At 36.5% G+C, this 20720-nt stretch overlaps 1 protein-coding gene across 1 annotated transcript; it reads right to left on the bottom strand.

The window, feature by feature from the left end:
- Nucleotides 1-202: 202 nt before the first annotated feature.
- On the bottom strand, nt 203-20332 carry LOC125115163 (protein LEG1 homolog). Its single transcript, XM_047759022.1, has 6 exons — nt 20028-20332; nt 17999-18085; nt 16405-16589; nt 15372-15472; nt 9808-10046; nt 203-487 (listed from the first exon to the last, which is right to left on the bottom strand). Exons 1-6 carry the CDS (start codon nt 20329-20331, stop codon nt 381-383), a joined length of 1023 nt encoding a protein of 340 aa, XP_047614978.1. The 5' UTR covers nt 20332; the 3' UTR covers nt 203-380.
- Between the last annotated feature and the right edge of the window lie 388 nt (nt 20333-20720).

Here is a 20720-nt window from a genome sequence, read left to right as displayed (position 1 = left end):
TTTTAACTTTTGGAAAGAAAAAATCTAATTACATACATACTTTCACTTTGGAACCAGAGCTCTTAACTCATGTGAATTAAGCTAAACAGGATAACAGTTTTAAAGGTGCTATCTTCATCTGTCTGTGTTAGGAATTGAGTTTTAATGTATCATTTCCATCTGCCTTTACTACTTAAAGGAAGATTCACTTATGCTTTGACACTGGAGTATTCGAAGCATTTTATTTTTAAGAGAACCATTAACTTGTTCAAGTGACTGGATGAATGGATTTGTTTACTAAATTCCCATTGAAATTCTAAATTATATGACTGTGATAGTGTTCAATTTTGAAATTACTGTTGTTCAGTCAGAATTGCTCATATTTAATTCATTAATCTTTTTCAGAAATGTTGGAATGTTGCAAGTATTGTTTCAAAAAACTTTAGAGCTATTTTCCTTGCAACCTCTGTCTTCATTAAAATTTTCCATACAGCCAAAGACAGTGAACCTAGAAAAAGATAAAATAATTACATGTAAATTTAAACATATACCCACTTGCTAAAATGTTTAAACACAATTCTATTTATTTATTTTATTTTATTTGTCTTCTTATGGCCATACCCATGGCATATGGAAGTTCCCAGGCTATGTATCCAATCTGAGCTATAGCTGCCAGCCTATGCCACAGCAACAGAAACATGGGATCTAAGCAACATCTGTGACCTACACCACAACTCACGGCAAACTTTAACCCAGATCCTTTAACCCACTGAGTGGGGCCAGGGTTGAAACCCGCCTTCTCATGGATACTAGTCGGGTTCATTTCCACTGAGCCACATTTGGAACTCTCTACAAAATTCTATGCAAATAAAACATTACATTATAATTATACACAAAGTTTTTAAATTTAAAGTTAATTGACCAGATTCTCATACAAAAATCAATAAGAAATATAAGTAATTAGCCAGAAAACTGGGAAAAGCACACAAATACATTCAAAGAATTATAAATTCATGTAAGAGTGAAGTAGAATTTTCTATATTACACACTAACAAAAATTATAGAAATTGCTATATGATAGTAGGTTGGAAAAGACAGGGACTTTAATTTATAAGTTTATAACAAAAATGTAAACACCTGAAAATTTTTTTGAATACCATTTGGCAGTATATGACCCACTGACAGTAACTTGGTTCCTTTCTAAAAATTTATTGGTAAAATAGAAGTTATGGCAACAAAATTATACATAAAATGCCACTGCTGTATTATTGCTAATAGATTATAACAGAAAAAAATGTTCACAGTTATGGTATATTCATTAAATGAAATGCTATGTATCATTTAAACAGAATGAATTGGTTCAATATGTCCTGCTATAGAAGAAGGTCCATGAAAATTTTCTAGTTTAAAGTGTAGTGCAGAGCAGTGAGTATGACTTCATTTGTGCAAACAAGGTTTTATTTATTCATTTATTTGCAGTGCTGTATGTATTTTTTTTTAATTCTATAAATTTGCGCCAAAGACTGAATTTTTAAAATTTGTTGAAAGGCCAAGAGATATAAGTGAAGAAAGATGATAAAGAATAGCTTTATTTTCACTTGATGTGTCACTTAGACTTTGAATATATTTGAATATATTAAATATATTGACTATATTAAATATACTTAAAAATAAACCAGTAAAATGTACAACAATTCAAGTTTATTTTAAATAAAAAGAAAATAAGTTAGAGTTTTAAAAACAATTTTTGAGAAGAAGAAATAGATCTCGGTTAGATCTGTTGATGTACAAGAGGTAGCAGTTTGGTGAAGTATCCAGAATACTTGGTCCCATGTACACTTCTTTGTCTTCTTAGGCTCCTTGCGGATGGGAGGATAATACTTAATTTCCATGAAGAACTATTTTCATAAACACCCTTTAAGCCTTTCCATGGAGATATAGCATGTTACCTGATTGGTGGGTGAGAGCATCTGATTTATGCTTTTCAATTAGCGAGAGCAAAATCTACTGAAGTCCCAAGAATATTCTTTTTCTCTTCCTTTTTTCTAGGCTAGTAAGAAAGTTGATACTGGGATACTGACCTATTCTGCGAACTTTTCCTTGTGTGCCCTTTCCTTGAGTGCCTGAGATGATAATGTAGAACATTGTTGCTGCACATCTGAGTCATATTCTCTAATTGTTTTCCAGTATTAAAGCTGAAGTTGCACCTCCATTCACTCCTTCCTTTGCCTGTCTCCACTGGTTTTGATTTTAGGTGGGGACAAAAAAAGTCTATTGATCCCTCTCAATCACCAGTACTCATTCCTTGAGGGCTTTACTCATATATATGACATTAATCATTACATATACTGAAAGCTGGAAAATACAATGTCCATAGTGGCCAGGAAGGTAACATAAATGTTTGAGATCAGATAAATATAAAAAATTAGTAGTAATGTGGCTAAAAAAACTATTTCAAGAAGACATAGTTACTACCTAACTTCAGGAGTTTGGTGATATGCTTTCTTTTTTTGTTGGTACCAAATTACTTTATTTGAAGGAATGGTACTAAGGAAAGAACTTAAGTAGATGTTTTGGTACAACTTATGGAAAAGATAAAGGTAATGCAAACATGCATGCATTGCTGTGGTGACCAGGGAAGTCACCCCTGTGGCTACAAGAAGCCAACCTAAGGCTTTGCTCTCATTATCAGTAGAAATGTGGACCCACCATACTGTTTTTTAGGAAAGTATCAGAAGTTTAGATTTTTTAATAATAAATATAAGTTATAATTATTATATTTTCACAAGTACTGTTAAGTTTTAAATATTTATATTTGTGTGTCAGACAAAAATGGCTTTGATTCATTATTAGGTCAGTGGTTTGCAAACTCTAATATATCTCCAAAATACTGTTCATTCCTAGATGTTTCCTTAATGATTTTCTCTCTGGATGATCTATCCATTGATAAAAATTGTGTATTGAAGTCTCATAGTGTTATCGTTTTGCTGTTTATCTCTCCCTTTAGATCTCTTAATATGTGCTTTAACTGTTTAGGTACTCCTATGTTGAACGCATAAATATTTATGCAGATGTTATATCCTCCTGTGAGACTGACATTTCATCATTATGTAATGATCTTTGTCTCTCATTACAATGTTTATCTTAAAGCCTATTTTTTTCTGATATAAGTATAGCTACCTGAGATTTCTTTTTGTTTCCATTTATATGGAATATCTTTTTCCATCCCTTCACTTTCAGTCTGGATGTCCTTAAAGCTGAAGTGAGTCTTTTGTAGGCAGGATACAGTTAGGCCATATTTTTCATCTATTCAGCCAATCTATGTCTTTTGGTTGGAGAATTAATCCATTGATGAAGTAATTATTTAAGGTACAGAGGAGTTCCCACTGTGGCACAGTGGGTTAATGACTTGGCTTGTCTCTGCAGTGGCACTGGTTTTATCCCTGGCACAGTGGGTTAAATAATCCAGCATTACCATAGCTGCAGATAGGTCACATTTGTTGCATCAGATTCAGTCTCTGGCTGGGGAACTTCCACATGATGCATGTGCAGCCAAAAAGGAAGGAAGGAAGGAGGGAGGGAGGGAAGGAAGGAAGGAAGGAAGGAAGGAAGGAAGGAAGGAAGGAAGAAAGAAAGAAAGAAAAAGAAAGAAAGAAAGAAAGAAAGAAAGAAAGAAAGAAAGAAAGAAAGAAAGAAAGAAAGAAAGAAAGAAAGAAAGAAAGAAAGAAAGAAAGAAGAGAGAGAGAAAAAGTATGGACTTATTACCATTTTGTGATTTGATGATTTTCTATAGTGATATCCTTGGATTCCTTTCTCTTCACCTTTTTGGTATCTACCATGGATTTTTGCTTTGTGGTTACAGTGAAGATTATATAAAATATATTATCTTTATAACAGGCTAGTTTAAGTCTAAAACTTAAATCTGAAGACATTCTAAAGTTCTACATTTTTACTCTCATGCTCATCTGCCCAAGTTTTATGTTTTCAATGTCACAATTGACATCTTTTGCTTGGGCATTCTTTAACAAATAATTATAGTTACAGTTATTTTTTACTACCTTAGTCTTTTAACCTTTATACTAGATTTATAAATAACCCACCACCATTACAATATTAGATTATTCTGAATTTAACTGTATTCCACCTTTATCAATGAGACATATTTTCATGCATTTTCCTATTACTAATTAGTATGCTTTTGTTTCAAGTTTTGAAAGTCCCTTTAACATTCTTTGTAAGGCTTCTTTATGGTGTTGTACTCCAGCTTTCACTTGTCTGCAAAAAGCTGCCTTCAATTCTGACAGCTTGTCAAGTAGAGTATTTATGTCTGGCATGCTTTTTTTCTTTCAGCACTTTGAATATATGAAAGTCTGATCACAGTCTTATGGGGGTTCCCTTGTATATAACAAGTAGTTTTTCTTCTGTTGCTTTTAAGATTTTCTCCTTGTCTTTAATTTTTAATGATTTAAGTATAATGTGTCTGGGCATGGGTCTCCTTAGGTTCATTTTATTTGGAAGTCTCTAGGCTTCATAATTATGGATATATGATTCCTTCTCTAGGCTAAAGAAGTTTTCAGCCATTATTTCTTCAAATAAGTTTTCTGCCCCTTTCTACCTCTCCTTCTGGGGCCCTTTTAATGCAAATATTGGACTACTTGATGTTGTCCCATATGTCCTTAAGCTATCTTTCCTGGATGAATTTTACTGCCCTGTCTTTGAGTTTATTGATCTTTTCTTCCATTCAACAGTCTATTGTTGAACTCCTCTACTGAATTTTTCAGTTCAGTTATTATATTCTTCAGCTCTGTGATTTCTGTCTGGTACTTTCTTATATTTTCCATCTCTGTGTTTAAAGTTTTACTTTATTCATGCATTATTCTGACCTCAGTGAGCATCTTCATGACGATTATTTTGAACTCTTTATCAGGGAATCATTTATTTCTTTTCCAGTAGGGTTTTCTTCTCATTTAGGAAATATTCCTTTTTGTCTATATTTTTCTTGACTTTCTATGATGACTTCTACACATTATATGAAACAGCCACCCTTCTCCATCTTGAAGAATTGGCCTCATATAGGAGATGAAATTTATCATTCAATCTTGACCCAGCTTTTTGTTGTTTCTCAATTTTTTGTGATTGTCCAAGCAATTTTTTTGTTCATAATGGCTCCCAGTAATTAAGGGTATGCCAAGACTTGTGAGTATTCCAAAGGAAGATCTCATGTAGCACCTAGATGAAGGCTGATTGTAAGCTGAATCGTCAGACAATGCTTTTTGTTTGTTTGTTTGTTTGTTTGTTATAGTCCTGTGAAACCAATGGACTTTAGCTTCACTGGAGACCAGAGTCAGATACTCAGGGATATTCCCTGCATGGCAGCAGTGAAAAAAAGTAGGGCTCTAGATGTGTGCATAAGCTCCTTTACAGGAGAAATCAACAACCTAGAGTAAGGCAGAAGGAGAGTATAAAGATGGCAATCACTGGAATCCAGTCTCTGGAGAATACTGGAGCTAGCCCCTTAATGTGTGTTCAGTTAGAAGCCTGTCCCTCAATCTGCAGCTATTAAGATAAGCAAACAGACCTCTTTTATGGAAAGACTTGGCTCATTTCAATCTCTGTTCTGCCTCTGTTCTGGGCTTTAAAAGGTCTACTACAGTGAGTTTGCACAAGCCCTTTAACAAGTATCTTTTAGTTCACTTTAGTCTTGTGGGTCTTCTGGGTGCAAGTCCTGTTGCCTTTTAAAGTTAGATGTTTTGGGTGGTTTATATCTCAGGTATATATATAAAAGTTGAGATGCCAAATGTAGATCCAAATCCTTTACTACCCAGGAAGAAGCTGGGAGTTGAAAGAACCCTCCCATATCTGTGACACTGTGCCAGAGGTGGGGTTTGTGACACTTCTTCTTCCTCCTGTTTCGATGTGGGTTTTTGTTGTTGTTGTTTTGTTTTTTACCTCATTCATCTGATATCACTCAGCTAATTTCTGGATTCCTTCCAGAAGTAATTGTTTTGTATGCAAATTTGGTGTGTCCATGGAGGGAGGTAAGTTCAGGAGTCTCCTATCCGAATTGAACTTTTTGAGATGTCCAAGCTCATTTTCTCCCTCCTCTTCACACATGACACTTCAGCAAATAGTTGTCCCTATTCAAAGATAAGAGGGAGTTCCCTTCATGGCTCAGTGGTTAATGAATCCAACTAGGAACCATGAGGTTGCAGGTTCGATCCCTGGCCTTGCTCAGTGGGTTAAGGATCTGGCGTTGCCGTGAGCTGTGGTGTAGGTTGCAGATGCGGCTTGGATCTGGTGTTCCTGTGGCTCTGGGGTAGGCCAGCGGTTACAGCTCTGATTTGACCCCTAGCCTGGGAACCTCTCCACATGCCAGAGTGGTCCTAGAAAAGGCAAAAAGACAAAAAAAAAAAAAGAAAAAAAAGAAAAGAGGATGAGGCAATGACCTTCTTAGTCAGGATGCGTGTAGTGAAGGGGCTGGCTGGCCTCAGCCTAGAAACATGAAATTCAATAAATTTTTAAAGCACTCTGAATTTTATTAACTTGAGTCCAGCTTCTGACACTTTTGGACCTGTACTTAGTCTTCATTGTTTATTTTAAATACCACCTATGGGGAAAAATTTTCTACAAGCTTTTTTTTTTTTTCCTGTCTTTTTAGGGCCACACCCTCTGCATATGGAGGTTCCCAAGCCATGGGTTGAATTGGAGCTGTAGCTCCCGGCCTACACCAGAGCTACAGCAATGTGGGATCTGAGCTGTGTCTGCAACCTACACCACAGCTCACAGCAACACCGGATCCTTAACCCACTGAGAGGGGCCAGGGCTCAAACTTGTGTCTTCATGGATACTAGTTGGGTTTGTTAACCACTGAGCCATGACTGGAGCTCCCTCAACTTTACTATGAGTTCTCTATTAATAGAATACATGAAGTCAAGGATTAAAAGCTGATGCCATTGTAGATGGAGATGTGATTGAGAATTTTACATAATTAGAAATTTTAAAACTCCTTGCCAATTCTTATCAACAGCAAAAATGTTAAAGAAATAACTTGAAATCTGATAAATTTGATTTTACATATTTATTCAATGAATTTAACTAAGGTTCCTTGTGAAGAGCATCATAAGACACTTCCAGAGACTAAAAAGTAGTTAAATAACACTTTGAAAGGATTTTTATGAGTGTAAATGTGTATTTCAATTGAATTAACTAAAAATGCTCATTTTCAAATATCACTGTTTTTATTTGCTTTGGTTTTAATATATCTATTTTCCCCTGTTCTCTGCCTATTTGAAAATTCCAAGGTATTTGCCACTGTGACCAGATTCTGAGGTCAGTGGGAATGTAAAGAGTGGTTGGCTATGAGAATAATGGCTAGATAATAATAAATGCCTTGTTATATGTTATCTAAGCAATGAGGATATCAAGATTCACTTTTTTTAATTAGTAGTTTTCAACATTTAATCTCCATTTTTTTCCCTGTGAAAGAAACTCAAAACCGGAGTTCCCATAGTGGTGCAGCAGTAATGAAGCCAAGGACATTCCCGGAGTGGTTCAGCAATAAACTGGAGTTCCCACAGTATTTCAACAATAACAAACCCATGAGAACGTGGGTTCAATCCCGGCCTTGCTCAGTAGGTTAAGGACCAGCATTGCAGTGAGCTGTGGTGTAGGTCACAGATGTAGCTCAGATCCCCCATTGCTATGGCTGTGGTGAAGGCAGGCAGCTGCAGCTCTGATTTGACCCCTAGCCTGGGAAGTTCCATATGCCACAGGTATGCTCTCTCCCTCTCTCCCCCCCAAAGAAAACAAAGAAAGAAAATCAAAACCACATATTAAATCCAAAGCTAAGTTTAAGTAAAATAAAAAAATCTGATAATAAAATATTGCAGTATTATGTTGCTTCCAAGTTTTCAAGGACCTCCAACGCTTGACTCAGTTTTTCATTACGTCCTAACAGGAAAAAGCCAGCATATGTGATCCAGGTCTACAATACAATTATGCTATGTAAAAATTTGGCAGAGGTAGGTAGGTGATTCCTAAAATTCATGTATCTCCTTTCATGGTGTAGATCTGTCACACAAGGGTAGTTCTTAAGCAACAATTTAATCCCTTAGCCCCCTGCATCCAGATATGGGACAATGTGACTATTTCATACCAATAGAATATGAGATGAAGAGAAAGACATGCCCAGGCTTCCTCTAACACTATAGTATTTTTCTGCTGGTGAAATGTAGACAATAGAAGCCAGGGGCTGCAAGAACCACAGATGTAAAATCTTCAGTCTGCTACTCATATGTATGAAGGAAATCTGCCACTGACTAAGAACATGCCCTGGAACCATTACTGGAGCAAGAAGAAACTTCAATTGCATAAAACCCTTAAAATGTTTGGGTTTGTTAATATAAATAAGATTTCAAAATTATATATTTAATGTTTGCTTTTAAATCTTTCAGATTCATTTTTATATTTTAAAAGTACTAATATTTTAATTACGTTTTGAGTTTGGTTTACTGCATAAGAGCATGTCTGGAAAATTGGGATGATGTAGTAATTCAAACTTGCCATTAAAAATTCCTTCTGGGAGTTCCGGTTGTGGCACAGTGGTTAACAAATCCAACTAGGAACCATGAGGTTGTGGGTTCGATCTCTGCCCTTGCTCAGTGGGTTAAGGATCTGGCGTTGCCGTGAGCTGTGGTGTAGGTTGCAGATGTGGCTCAGATCCTGTGTTGCTGTGTCTCTGGCGTAGGCTGGCGGCTACAGCTCCAATTCGACCCCTAGCCTGGGAACCTCCATATGCCGCGGGAGCGGCCCAAGAAATGGCAAAAAGACAAAAATAAAAAAAAAAAATTCCTTCTGGTCTTCACTTTGCTAGGAAACCCTACAATTAAGGGGCTGAAGGGGAATACTTCTGCCCTGACTAGTAAGGCTAGATGGAGGAAGCTCACATAAATCAATTTGCTAGTTTTCTCATGCATCATGGCAGGTTTTCTCTTTTTTTCTCCTCTGAATTTAAAAGTGATAATAGATTTTTTAAAAAGAATACTATAACAAAAAGAACAAAAAAATACTATATCTGGGTTTGTAGATCAAAAACTAGACTTAAGGTAATCTGAAAGCTTCATGGGTCAATAAGCATAAGATGGTTGCCCTCTTGCTTTCTGTACATCCTTCGCCCCGACTGGCCCCGCCTTATCCTCACTTTATTATGCATGATTATCTCCCTCTCCTAAGCTGTAAGTTTAATCAGTAACTACCTCTGTGATCAGCCCAACCCTCATTAAATGATGGTTCTATCCCTCAGACCAGAAAGACTCTAGTCTGTTCAGTCATCAATAGGAAACGGACACCCTCACATCAGTTGCCAACCCAAAGTACTGTGGGGAGGAGTATTCCAGAAGTCCCCCCAGGAAACCAAGGAGCCCTTCTGACCTCATGTCCATTATAACTGATAGCCTCCTCCTCCCTTGTGTAGCAAAGTTTGCTGCGGTGTTCTGCCAGCTGTCGGTGGTACCACCATGGGGTGTCCATCCAGAACACTTGCCTCTGGCTCGTAAGATTTCCTGTCCAATAAATCGCTGATATTTCTGTTACTGACACAGCTGGGCAGTTGCAAGGATTGCAGGATTGTGGGGTGCAGCTCCACAAGACCCATAGGAAAGACAAGCCATGAATGGAAAGGAGGACCAAAATGTGTGGAAGGGATACCCATAAAAAATCATGACTTTCTTTGAGAGGATGTGTTATAACAATATATATCTCTGGTATAAGCCTGGCTTCTTTATCGATTCAACGTAACATTGGTTTTCTTTAAGGTATTAAGGCCTTTACCTGTAGCGTCATCCACTTGGTGAAGAAGATTTAGACCAAGCAAGACGGTGTTCTGAAGGTCGGTAAAGTTACTGATGAAGGGGGCTCTATCTGAGTCAACAAGGACTCGTGGTGGTAGGGCCTTCTGGAACTCAGCTACTGTAATAAATGTTGTAGGAAAGTAGGCTGCAGCTAAATAGTCCAAAGACACACACCAATCTCTTCCAAAATCTCCTTCTGGTTTAGAATAATACTCCAACCTAAAAGACAAGTGGAAACATGTGCAATTATAATTAGTCCACTCAATTTCAGCCTTGTCATCTTCTAGAAAAGATCACCTCTGCCAACAAAACAAGAATGTAGTTTTTAGTTTTAGAATGTGATTACTTGAGCATCTATCCTTGAAGATATAGGTAATTAAAAATTTGAATTTAGAAAGGATTATCCCATCAATTGTTTATATTTTATTTTGAGTTATTATCCCTTTTAACGAGATTCCTTATACTGGGAAATCATATAATAACCAGCTATTAGACCATAACTAACAGAAATATGCAGATAAAAATCAAAGATTCCAGGAAAAGAGTTTTGCTAGATTCAGACATGTTGATTTCTTGAAATCAGGAGGAACCTAAACACTGAGCATCCTAGAGAGACATATGTCTGATTTTCTGAATACATGGTTTTTTTTCTGATGGAGTAAATCTGCTGGGAAGCCAAACTCTCTCATCTATTTGGGGAAAAACTTATTACAATGGAAAGACCAAGGGTGTAGTCAATAATTTTATAGCTGTATAATTCATGCCTCCTGTCCCCACTCACTGTCTAAGCATGTGAACAATTTGAGGGGGAGAGTTGTTCCCCCTGAAATACTGTCTACCCTATATCTTGCTCACTAGCTATCTTCTCTTTTGTCACATCATAAATGTCACCTCCTTCACAAATTTTTCCAGCCTGAGGTGGACTCAATTATTTTCTCATCCTCTATATACCTCCTCCTGTATATTATATGTGAAGCTCTACTATACATAAAATTAAAAGTTTGTTTTCTCTTTAGATCATATTCAAAGTTCAAAGAATCAGGTTGTATTCTATTTTTCTGTTTCCAAAGATCATATGCAGTGTTTATTAAATAGAAAATGCTTGCATTGTGCTTGTCAATGACAAGCAAATCATAGCATGCAAAAGTGGAAGGCTGGATACAGTAGACACTTGGCGAGAGAAGAGTTTGATTTGGATTCATAGACGAATATCTTGAGTCACATCACAGCAGAATATAAATTAAGATTAGAGGTAATGTAAATTCATAAGGAGTTTGACCAATGGCCACATAGCCCTAGTAACAGCAGAGTAACCAAATTGCAAGGGAGCCAACAACACTAGGAGAGGAGGAAAGGGATGAGGGCAACTGATCAGGATATAGAGAGCATATGAGCACAAGGGAAATACAATAGAAACCTTTGAAATTATTTGGTTGAATGTGTTGTTGAACCATTCAACCAGTAGTTTAAGAGGTGGTCAAGTAAAAAAGAAAAATAAACCTTAAAAGGCTCATTTAATTTAAAATGTATTTTAAAACATAAAATATATACATGTACCAGCCAATATGAGGATCCAGGACCACAGTTTTGTTGAAGCATATGTAGACTACACAGAATATTGTTTCATGTAAATAAACAACTTCTAGTATATTTTTTACCTCAAGAAAGTAGCTCATAATATTTTAAGGAAGTTCCCCAGGCAGTAGCAGATTGTAAACACAGCCTCAATTCTTCAATACTCTCTATGTCCCTGTTTTCGACATGTCATTTTCCAGTGCCCCTCCTCTGCTATGGTGAGAAAAGCCAGGGAAGAAGGATGTGTAATTTCCTGTCCTGGCTCAGCCATAAGATTTTATTCGGCCAATAACGTATTAGCAGAATTACTATTTACAATATCCAAGATATGGCAGCAACTAAGTGTCCATCAACAGATGTATGGATAAAGAAGATGGGATATATATATACAATGGAATATTACTCAGCCATAAAAAGAATGAAATAATGTCATTTGCAGCAATAAGATAGACTTCAAGATCATTATACTAAGTGAAGTGAGTCAGACAGAGAAAGACAAATTTTATGTGATATCATTTATATGCAGAATCTAAAAAGTACACACGAACTTAATGTAAAACAGAAACAGGCTCACAGACTTTGAAAACAAATTTATGGTTACCAAAGGGGAAGTGGGAGGTAGGGATTAATTGAGAGTATGGAATTAACAAATACACACTACCATATATAAAATAGATAAATAAGGGAACTATTCAATATCTTGTAATAAACTATAAAAAATTAAAAAAGAATTTAAAAGAATAAAAAAAGAACGTATATCCAAATTGCTTTGCTGTACACGTGAAACTAACAAAATACTGTTAAGTCAACTACACTTCAATTAAAATTTTTAAAAACAAATATTAGCCAACTTGACACCTCACAAGCTTAAAATGCATTTTCACGTTTGATTTTTCTCTCTTGCTCTTCTGTCTTCACAATGGAAAACACCTGGGCTTCCCCAATGGAGAATGAGAGACAAGTGGCACAGAACGTCCCCCTCACCACTATGGAGCCAATCAGAATCAGCCAAGATGACATGAGCTCAGGAAAAATCAGCAGAACTTCTCATCTGAGCCTCAGACATGTGAGCAATCAACTCATAATATCATATGACACTGAGGTTTAACAGCTGTTGATTGTGTCTCACATTCTTGGGGGCGGGGGGGGCGACACTGGTGCAACACAAGGCCACACATCTAATTGCAGAGTCAGGATTTAAACCCTAGCAATTTGGCCTTAAAGCTCATGTTCTTTACAACTGCCCTCTACTGCCTCTTGTTGTGAGGATAGTATTTTATTAATGCTTTTCATATGACAGTGGTATGTTAAGCATGATACATAGCTATTTCATTTAATCCCCCAAATTACCCCATGTAGTATGTACTATTATTATTATAGGTTCAAAGATGAGAAAACTGAGTTTATCAATGACTGGATTGCCCAATTTAATACCTAGTTGTTGAAGCCAATAAGTAGAGGTGAAAATGTGCTGTGAATCTGCTAATCAGGTGGCTTATTTACCTTACTGGATGATGGCGTCCATGAGACAGACAACAACCAAGGGAGTATGATGTTGCTAACATTCTTGCCTGGATTTACAAATTTGCTTATATAACAGCCAAAAGCCCTGATTTTTTTTGTCGTCGTTGTTCCTGTTTTCGGCTATATACCCAAATTTCTATCCCATACTTCATTCTTGGGGGTCGACTCCATTTGCTAGATAGTGTCTAATCATTAATTTTGTGCACCAACCTGATTGGATCTTGGGTGCCCAGATATTTGGTCAAACATTATCTTGGGTGTTTCTGTGAGAGCATTTTTGGAAGATATTAACATATAAATCAATAGACTGTGTAAAGCAACTTGTCCTCCATAATGTGGATAGGGCTCATCCAATCAGGTGAAAGCCTGACAAGAACAAAAAGTTAATCTTCTAGTGAATAAGAGAGAATTCTCCTGGCTGATGGCCTTCAAACTGGGACATAGGCTCTTCCTGATTCTCAGCAGCTGCAGCCTTTTCACTTTGGACATCAGCTTGAAAATTATAGATTTTCCATCTTCCACAGTTATAAGAATAAATTTCTTGCTGGGAAACCTGGACAGCTGCATGCAAAGCAATGAAACTAGAACACACCCTCACACCATGCACACAAATAAACTCAAAATGGCTGAAAGACTTAAATATACGACAGGACACCATCAAACTCCTAGAAGAAAACAGAGGCAAAACTCTCTGACATCAACATGAATATTTTCTCAGGTCAGTCTCCCAAAGCAATAGAAATTAGAGCTAAAATAAACCCATGGGACCTCATCAAACTGAAAAGCTTCTGCACAGCAAAGGAAACCAAAAAGAAAACAAAAAGACAACTTATAGAATGGGAGAAAATAGTTTCAAATGATGCAACCGACAAGGGCTTAATCTCTAGAATATATAAACAACTTATACAACCCAACAGCAAAAAAGCCAATCAATCAATCAATGGAAAAATGGGCAAAAGACCTGAATAGACATTTCTCCAAAGAAGATATACAGATGGCCAGCAAACACATGAAAAAATGCTCAACATCGCTGATTATAAGAGAAATGCAAATCAAAACTACCATGAGATACCACCTCACACCAGTCAGAATGGCCATCATTAATAAGTCCACAAATAACAAGTGCTGGAGGGGCTGTGGAAAAAAGGGAACCCTCCTGCACTGTTGGTGGGAATGTCAACTGGTACAGCCACTATGGAGAACAGTTTGGAGGTACCTTAGAAATCTATACTTAGAACTTCCATATGACCCCGCAATCCCACTCTTGGGCATCTATCCGGACAAAACTCTACTTAAAAGAGACACGTGCACCCGCATGTTCATTGCAGCACTATTCACAATAGCCAGGACATGGAAACAACCCAAATGTCCATCAACGGATGATTGGATTCGGAAGAAGTGGTATATATACACAATGGAATACTACTCAGCCATAAAAAAGAATGACATAATGCCATTTGCAGCAACATGGATGGAGCTAGAGAATCTCATCCTGAGTGAAATGAGCCAGAAAGACAAAGACAAATACCATATGATATCACTTACAACTGGAATCTAATATCCAGCACAAATGAACATCTCCACAGAAAAGAAAATCATGGACTTGGAGAAGAGACTTGTGGCTGCCTGATGGGAGGGGGAGGGAGTGGGAGGGATCGGGAGCTTGGGCTTATCAGACACAACTTAGAATAGATTTACAAGGAGATCCTGCTGAATAGCATTGAGAACTTTGTCTAGATACTCATGTTGCAACAGAAGAAAGGCTGGGGGAAAAAATGTAATTATAATGTATACATGTAAGGATAACCTGACCCCCTTGCTGCACAGTGGGAAAATAAAAAAATTATAAAAAAAAATAAATTTCTTACAATAAATCTATACTATATATATATATCTATATCTGTTAATCCATCTATCATCTATCTATCATCTCTTATTGGACCTGTCTCTCTGAAGAACACTGACTAATACAGTGCCATTCACATGTTAACACAAATCATTCTTACACCTTCACAGCTAGGTGTATAATACCTCTAAATGCAACTGTAGAGTGGTTTGAAAATCTTCTAGGATATTTCACATGCAAGCTCTGATGCTACCTGAATTTCCCAAGTATGTACTTAATATGTTATATACCTTTGATAAAAATAACAAAGAAAATTTCTTTTTTTTAACAGAGAGAAAATGGTTGCATGTTTTATTTGATGGTTGGTTAGCTGATTGGTTGGTACAAGATATTTTTCTCAAATTTTTGCCCCTTCGTAAAATACTTTTTAAGCCTGATTATCCTAAAATATTTACACCTCACCATTAAAATCCTCAAGGATTAAAATATAATATTCAATAGGAAAATTGATTGTCACATTAGAGGAAGAGTAAAAAGGCATAAATAAGACCAAAATGATTTTCTGTATTAAATTAAAATGACTTAGGATCAATTCTTACCTATCTTCAAAAATTTTGTAAGCATCTTTCAAGGCTGAAATGTGTGCATCCCATAAGTACTTAATCAAGTCATCAAAGCTGCTGGAAAGTGACTGCAATTGCTATATGAAGAAAAGAAATATATTCATGTCTGAGCAATGATAACAATTCTCCCCAAAACTTAATTTTCTTCACACTTACAATTTAGCAATAATTTTGGTTTTAAGGATTAATTTGTGTAAGCCATCAGTGACTTAAACTCTGTAAAGACTATAATTATCTATTATGAGTAGTCATATTGAATGCATCCATAAGAGAGGAACTGCATGTGTTTTCCCAAAAGTCAGTATTTTTTACCAGCCAAGAGGACCTTATCTTTTGTTTATCAGCTCTTTTCTTGCTACCACCATTGAAATTATCACAAAATTTAAGATTAAGAAAAGGTGGAAATTACTAGAACATTTCACATAATCATATCTTTTAAAATGGACTAAGAATCTATAGAGCTAGTAAATCTATCTTTTGGCATTGATTTTGGCCCATGTCTATACTTAACCAATGTATTTTGCTTTGGTCATTGAATATTTGGTTTCCATTGCCACATAATTGTGTAGTTCTACCTATTTGTGATTACTTGTCAATTCAGTTGAAAGAAGTTAATTGATTGGTCTAAAACCAACTCCATAATCATATTTTTTCAAGTACTGTTGTTCAATTGACTTGAACTATTGTTGTTCAATTGACTTGAAGGTTCCATTTACCAAAATAATCTTTTCAGTCTGTGAGATATCCTACGTGCTCTCACATTTATGTAGGGTTTATTAGGGTGAGATGAATTGATTAGTTTAGAAGGTGAGATGAATGGATTAGTTTAGAAGGTGTTCATGACTTGTAATGCTCTGCTGTTAGATAATGTATTAATATAAATTACATAAAAATTTACATTTTATACTGTATAATACACACAAAAAGCTAAAGAAAAAGCATTAGACCAAAAAAAATTTTTTTACTCCCTCCTAAGAGAATAAATTATAAAGCTTATTATAAAAAGCACCTTGTAAAGGGCATTCCACTTGCTCATTGTCTTGGGAAATGATGACTGACAACTGGAAATATTAAGACAAAACTTTGTCTGATCCTTGGGTGGTGGCAAAAGCATGATTTTATCTGATGATATCCCCATTATGCCAGAATCAACTGCAGCCAGGAAGGGTAGTGCACTTAGAAAGTAATTCATATCTGTAAAAGCAAAATGCTTATAATTACCACAAACACTAACAAACATAATAGAGAATATTTTTCTGTAAACAATTAAGCAAAAACTCAATATCCAAAAACATACAAAAAAAAGTTACTGCAAAAAAATTGGAAATATCTCTAAGGATCATATACATTAACATGCTTCTGTTCATAATCTTACAATCATAAATGAATTATGCATTAAACTAGTTGACTAAATATTTTGAAACAAAAAGTAAGTTGTTCAAAGCATCATGTAAAAAGGGAAGAAAGAGATCTACTTGTGCACAGAATGACACAACACCTCTAACTGAGGTTTTGCCATGAAATGTGATTTTTTTTCTAAATTATCTTAATGTGGTTCTAGTGTTGATATTTTGTATTTTATTTGACTGATCAGGTTTAATGTGCAACCATGACATTACAAAGTCCTTGTCTTACATTATATCTTTAAAGCAAAAATATTGGATAGGTGTTGGCAATAGATCTTTGGGTAGTTAAATTAACAATCAATTAGGGTTTTTAAAATTTCTCTCTAAATAGAACTCATCTCAGCAGATTTAGACACTATGACATAGTTGACTGTAAGACTTATTGCACTGATTACCACTGGTGATGTAGAATATATTTCACCTTAAACAAGCATTTGTGAATGCAGTCGTATGTCCCAGGGTGGCAAGCTGATGCTCCAAATTAAGAAATCAATCTGAGAAAAAAGAAGTCTGAATTCTAGATTTGTGGTCATGACTACTTGCAGGTCTTTGAAAAGAACCAATTGGTATCATATTAGAAAAATATGTAAAGGTATATATGATGTGTATCACTGCAAGATAGCGAAATTAAAAGTATCTTGCTTCTGATTATTGAGAAAATCTCCAAGAAATTGTGAGTAAATTTCACTACTGAAACATAAAATTAAAGCATTAGAAAATACCTTCTGATTATCCTAGTATGAAATATCTGACCAAAGCCTTAGATTACTGATCTATAGAATGATTTGTGGTAGATTAATCTCTGACATTTTTACGGTTTCAAAGTTAAACACATTTGGTCTGAGCAAATTGAGGCAAACTATTATTTTCTTATTCTCTCCTTTCTCATCCTCCCTCATCTTGGAGACTCTGAACAGAGGGACCTCCCACCTACCTGCGTGTGCGGGACATTCAGAGGTCATGGTCCTTTGCAGTTCCTTGTCTCTGTGTGAACTATACCCTAAGGAATCATTGCTGAAACAGTGGCCCTTACATCCTAGAATATGACACAAAGGCCACAAGGTGCATGACGAAGTAGATTCCTTTTCACAGAGAAATGGTACTCTTTTTTGTTTTGACTCTGTCCCTAAATAGATGAGGCTGAACATTTTCTTTGAGGGAAGTTTATTTCTTATTTTACTATTTAAAGGCACCTACCCGCCCACCAGCTGTCCACAGAGATACACAAATGATCTCCAGATTCATAGCCACAGTCTGTCCTTTGGCTGGGATCAACTAATCTGCCTAGAAGACAAAAAGCATAGACAAATTATTTATTATACACATTTTGAAGCTGGTTATAATTGCCATTTACCTAGGTGCATTTTATTTGCAAAGATGCACAAACATTGTCATCTGATGACTTGTGTTTATCTTCCTATCACTCTTTACCCTTCATTTCCCATCTCAGAACCAGTTTCTTTTCTTTATCTAACATCACCACAATATTCTACCTTTGAATAATCTGTTTTGAATAGTATTTGCTTTTGTAATTATTCTGCTTTCGTTGATCATTCTCAAAGCAATGATTGATTATTCCTCAGACTGTATAAACATGCACACACACACACACATACACACACACACACACACATACACACACACACGCACATGCTCCTTAAACTCAATCACATATACTTTGCCATTTCTAGGTTCTATTCTTTAGCTTAATTTTATTAAGTCATATTATTAAATCAGAATAGGATTTCTAGTAGTTGACCGAGGCATTGATATTTTTGAAAACTAAGTGTTTATTTTCAATGTGTAGCCACACCTGAGAACCACTGCTTTTGTTCATTTCTTTATTCCCTAGTAGAGTTCATTTCCCCGGTGAAATTCTATCCACATTTCAAATCTCAGTTCAAATCAAGTTTTTTTCTGATTAGTCCAGCTGACTCCACTGTGTCCTTTGTTTTGCACTTTAACTTTTAACCAAGAGTTGTTATTTACTACTCTCTGTTTAATTTCTGCTATCCTTCCTGTTTCAACTGTTCTCTAAGGTCTTTGATGGCAGGGAAACTATCTAAAACATTTATTTACCCCACCCCACAGCTGCTTTTAGAAAAGGCTGGAGACATATAAGCCCATCGTTAGGTGAGTTTAGTCAGGCATCATCATAATACGTGAATGTAATAAAAGAGTAAGAAAAGGATTTTTCTTTTTTTTTTTTAATTTTTAGGGCCGCACCTGCCAGGCTAGGGGTCATATCGGAGCCACAACAGCTAGCCACAGCCACACGGGATCCAAGTCACATCTGCAACCTACCCTGCACCTTGCTGTGTCAAGTTCTTAACCTGCTGAGCCACAGCAGGAACTCCAGAAAAGTATTAGTGTGGATTTCCTTTATGGCACAGCCAGTTAAATATCCAGCATTGTCACTGCTGTGGCACGGGTTCGATCCCTGGTCTGGCATCTTCCATGCAGCACAGCCGAAGAGAAAAGAAAAGAATTGATCTATCAGCCCATTCAGTCTTCACCTCCATGTATAAGGTAATCACAGAACTTTAAGAAATTCAGACTAACTTGACACCACTTTCTGCTTGTTTTTTTTGTTTTGTTTTTTGTTGTTTTTTTTTTTCTTTTTGCCATTTCTTGGGCCGCTCCCGCGGCATATGGAGGTTCCCAGGCTAGGGGTCGAATTGGAGCTGTAGCCACTGGCCTACACCACAGCCACAGCAATGCGGGATCCGAGCCGCATCTGCAACCTACACCACAGCTCATGGCAACGCTGGATCCCTAACCCACTGAGCAAGGCCAGGGATCGAACCTGCAACTTCATGGTTCCTACTTGGATTCGTTAACCACTGAGCCACAACGGGAACTCCCACTTTTTGTTTTAATGCATATCTTCTTAACTGTTTTATTCATCTCATGCTTAGAATAGAGTCTGGCACCCAGTAGGAGTACCATAAGTATTTGTAGAATGCCCAATAGGTTGGATAGGAAGTTTTTTTGTTTGCAACTATGCCATATGCCCCACTGCAGTTTTTAGCCAAAACAGGCAGCACAGCAGGATTTATGGAAGAAAAGGAGAAACAGCAGAAAAAATAATGTTTATGAGAGGAAAAGAGGAAAAAGAAAAGAACCAACTTTCAAAAGCATGGTATGGTATATACAAATGTCATTTCCCAATTACAACATAGTTATATTGGAAGATGATTAGAATAAAAACAAGAGTCCTTCTTACCTGTAGTATATTGCCAGCCATGCTGCAAAGGCAATCCCCAAAAAAGATTTAATTCATTATCTGGTGCAAATTTTTCAAAATAACTGGCTGTCTTGTTCAAGAGGATTTTATACATCCCCATTCTCTTAGGATATACCCAGGGATCAATAACATACTTTCCATTCTCCACCCTGTAATCACTGAACTGACCAGGGCTCTTATTCCACAGCGGGGGATGCAGATCTGAGAGACTGAAAGCTCCTGCTAAAGAAACAGAAATGCAGCCAACTAGTGCAGAGGCCCAAGGAGGAAGCAAAGCCATCATGCCAGGGCTGGGGGTTGGGGTTGTGGCAGAGCTTTTATAGGGAAATGGAGGAAGTCATGGTAATTGCTTACATGCTAACCCATCAACACGCTGTTCTTTTCCCTAGGGATGATAGCCTCTCCCTGAGAAAGCCTTACCAATGAAAATAGGCTGCTTCCCCAGATATAGAGAACAAACTAGTGGTTACCAGAAGGGAGAAGGGAGAAGAGAGAGGGGAGTTAGGGAAAAGGGGTTAAGAGATACAAACTATTATGAAGAGAATAAATAATCAATAAAGATACACAGTACAGAACAATGTACTGTACAGCACAATATATGTATATAATATAGTTATTCTGTAATAACTTTAAAGTATTATCTATAAAAATGTTGAATCATTATATTGTATA

This window comes from Phacochoerus africanus, chromosome 2 (assembly GCF_016906955.1).
Source record: "Phacochoerus africanus isolate WHEZ1 chromosome 2, ROS_Pafr_v1, whole genome shotgun sequence".
In the NCBI taxonomy this organism is placed as follows: Eukaryota; Metazoa; Chordata; class Mammalia; order Artiodactyla; family Suidae; genus Phacochoerus; species Phacochoerus africanus.
This window is presented reverse-complemented; position numbering and strand designations above follow the sequence as displayed.

What these genes read in the sequence shown, in the direction of transcription:
- LOC125115163 (XM_047759022.1), bottom strand. Translation starts at nt 20,331, where the DNA reads ATGATGGCTTTGCTTCCTCCTTGGGCCTCTGCACTAGTTGGCTGCATT. An exon ending in TACAAAATTTTTGAAGATAG is followed by an intron (nt 10,047 to 15,371) that starts GTAAGAATTGAT and finishes CTTGTCTTTTAG; the next exon opens with GTTGGAGTATTATTCTAAAC. An exon ending in CCAAGTGGATGACGCTACAG is followed by an intron (nt 488 to 9,807) that starts GTAAAGGCCTTA and finishes ATCTTTTTCTAG; the next exon opens with GTTCACTGTCTTTGGCTGTA.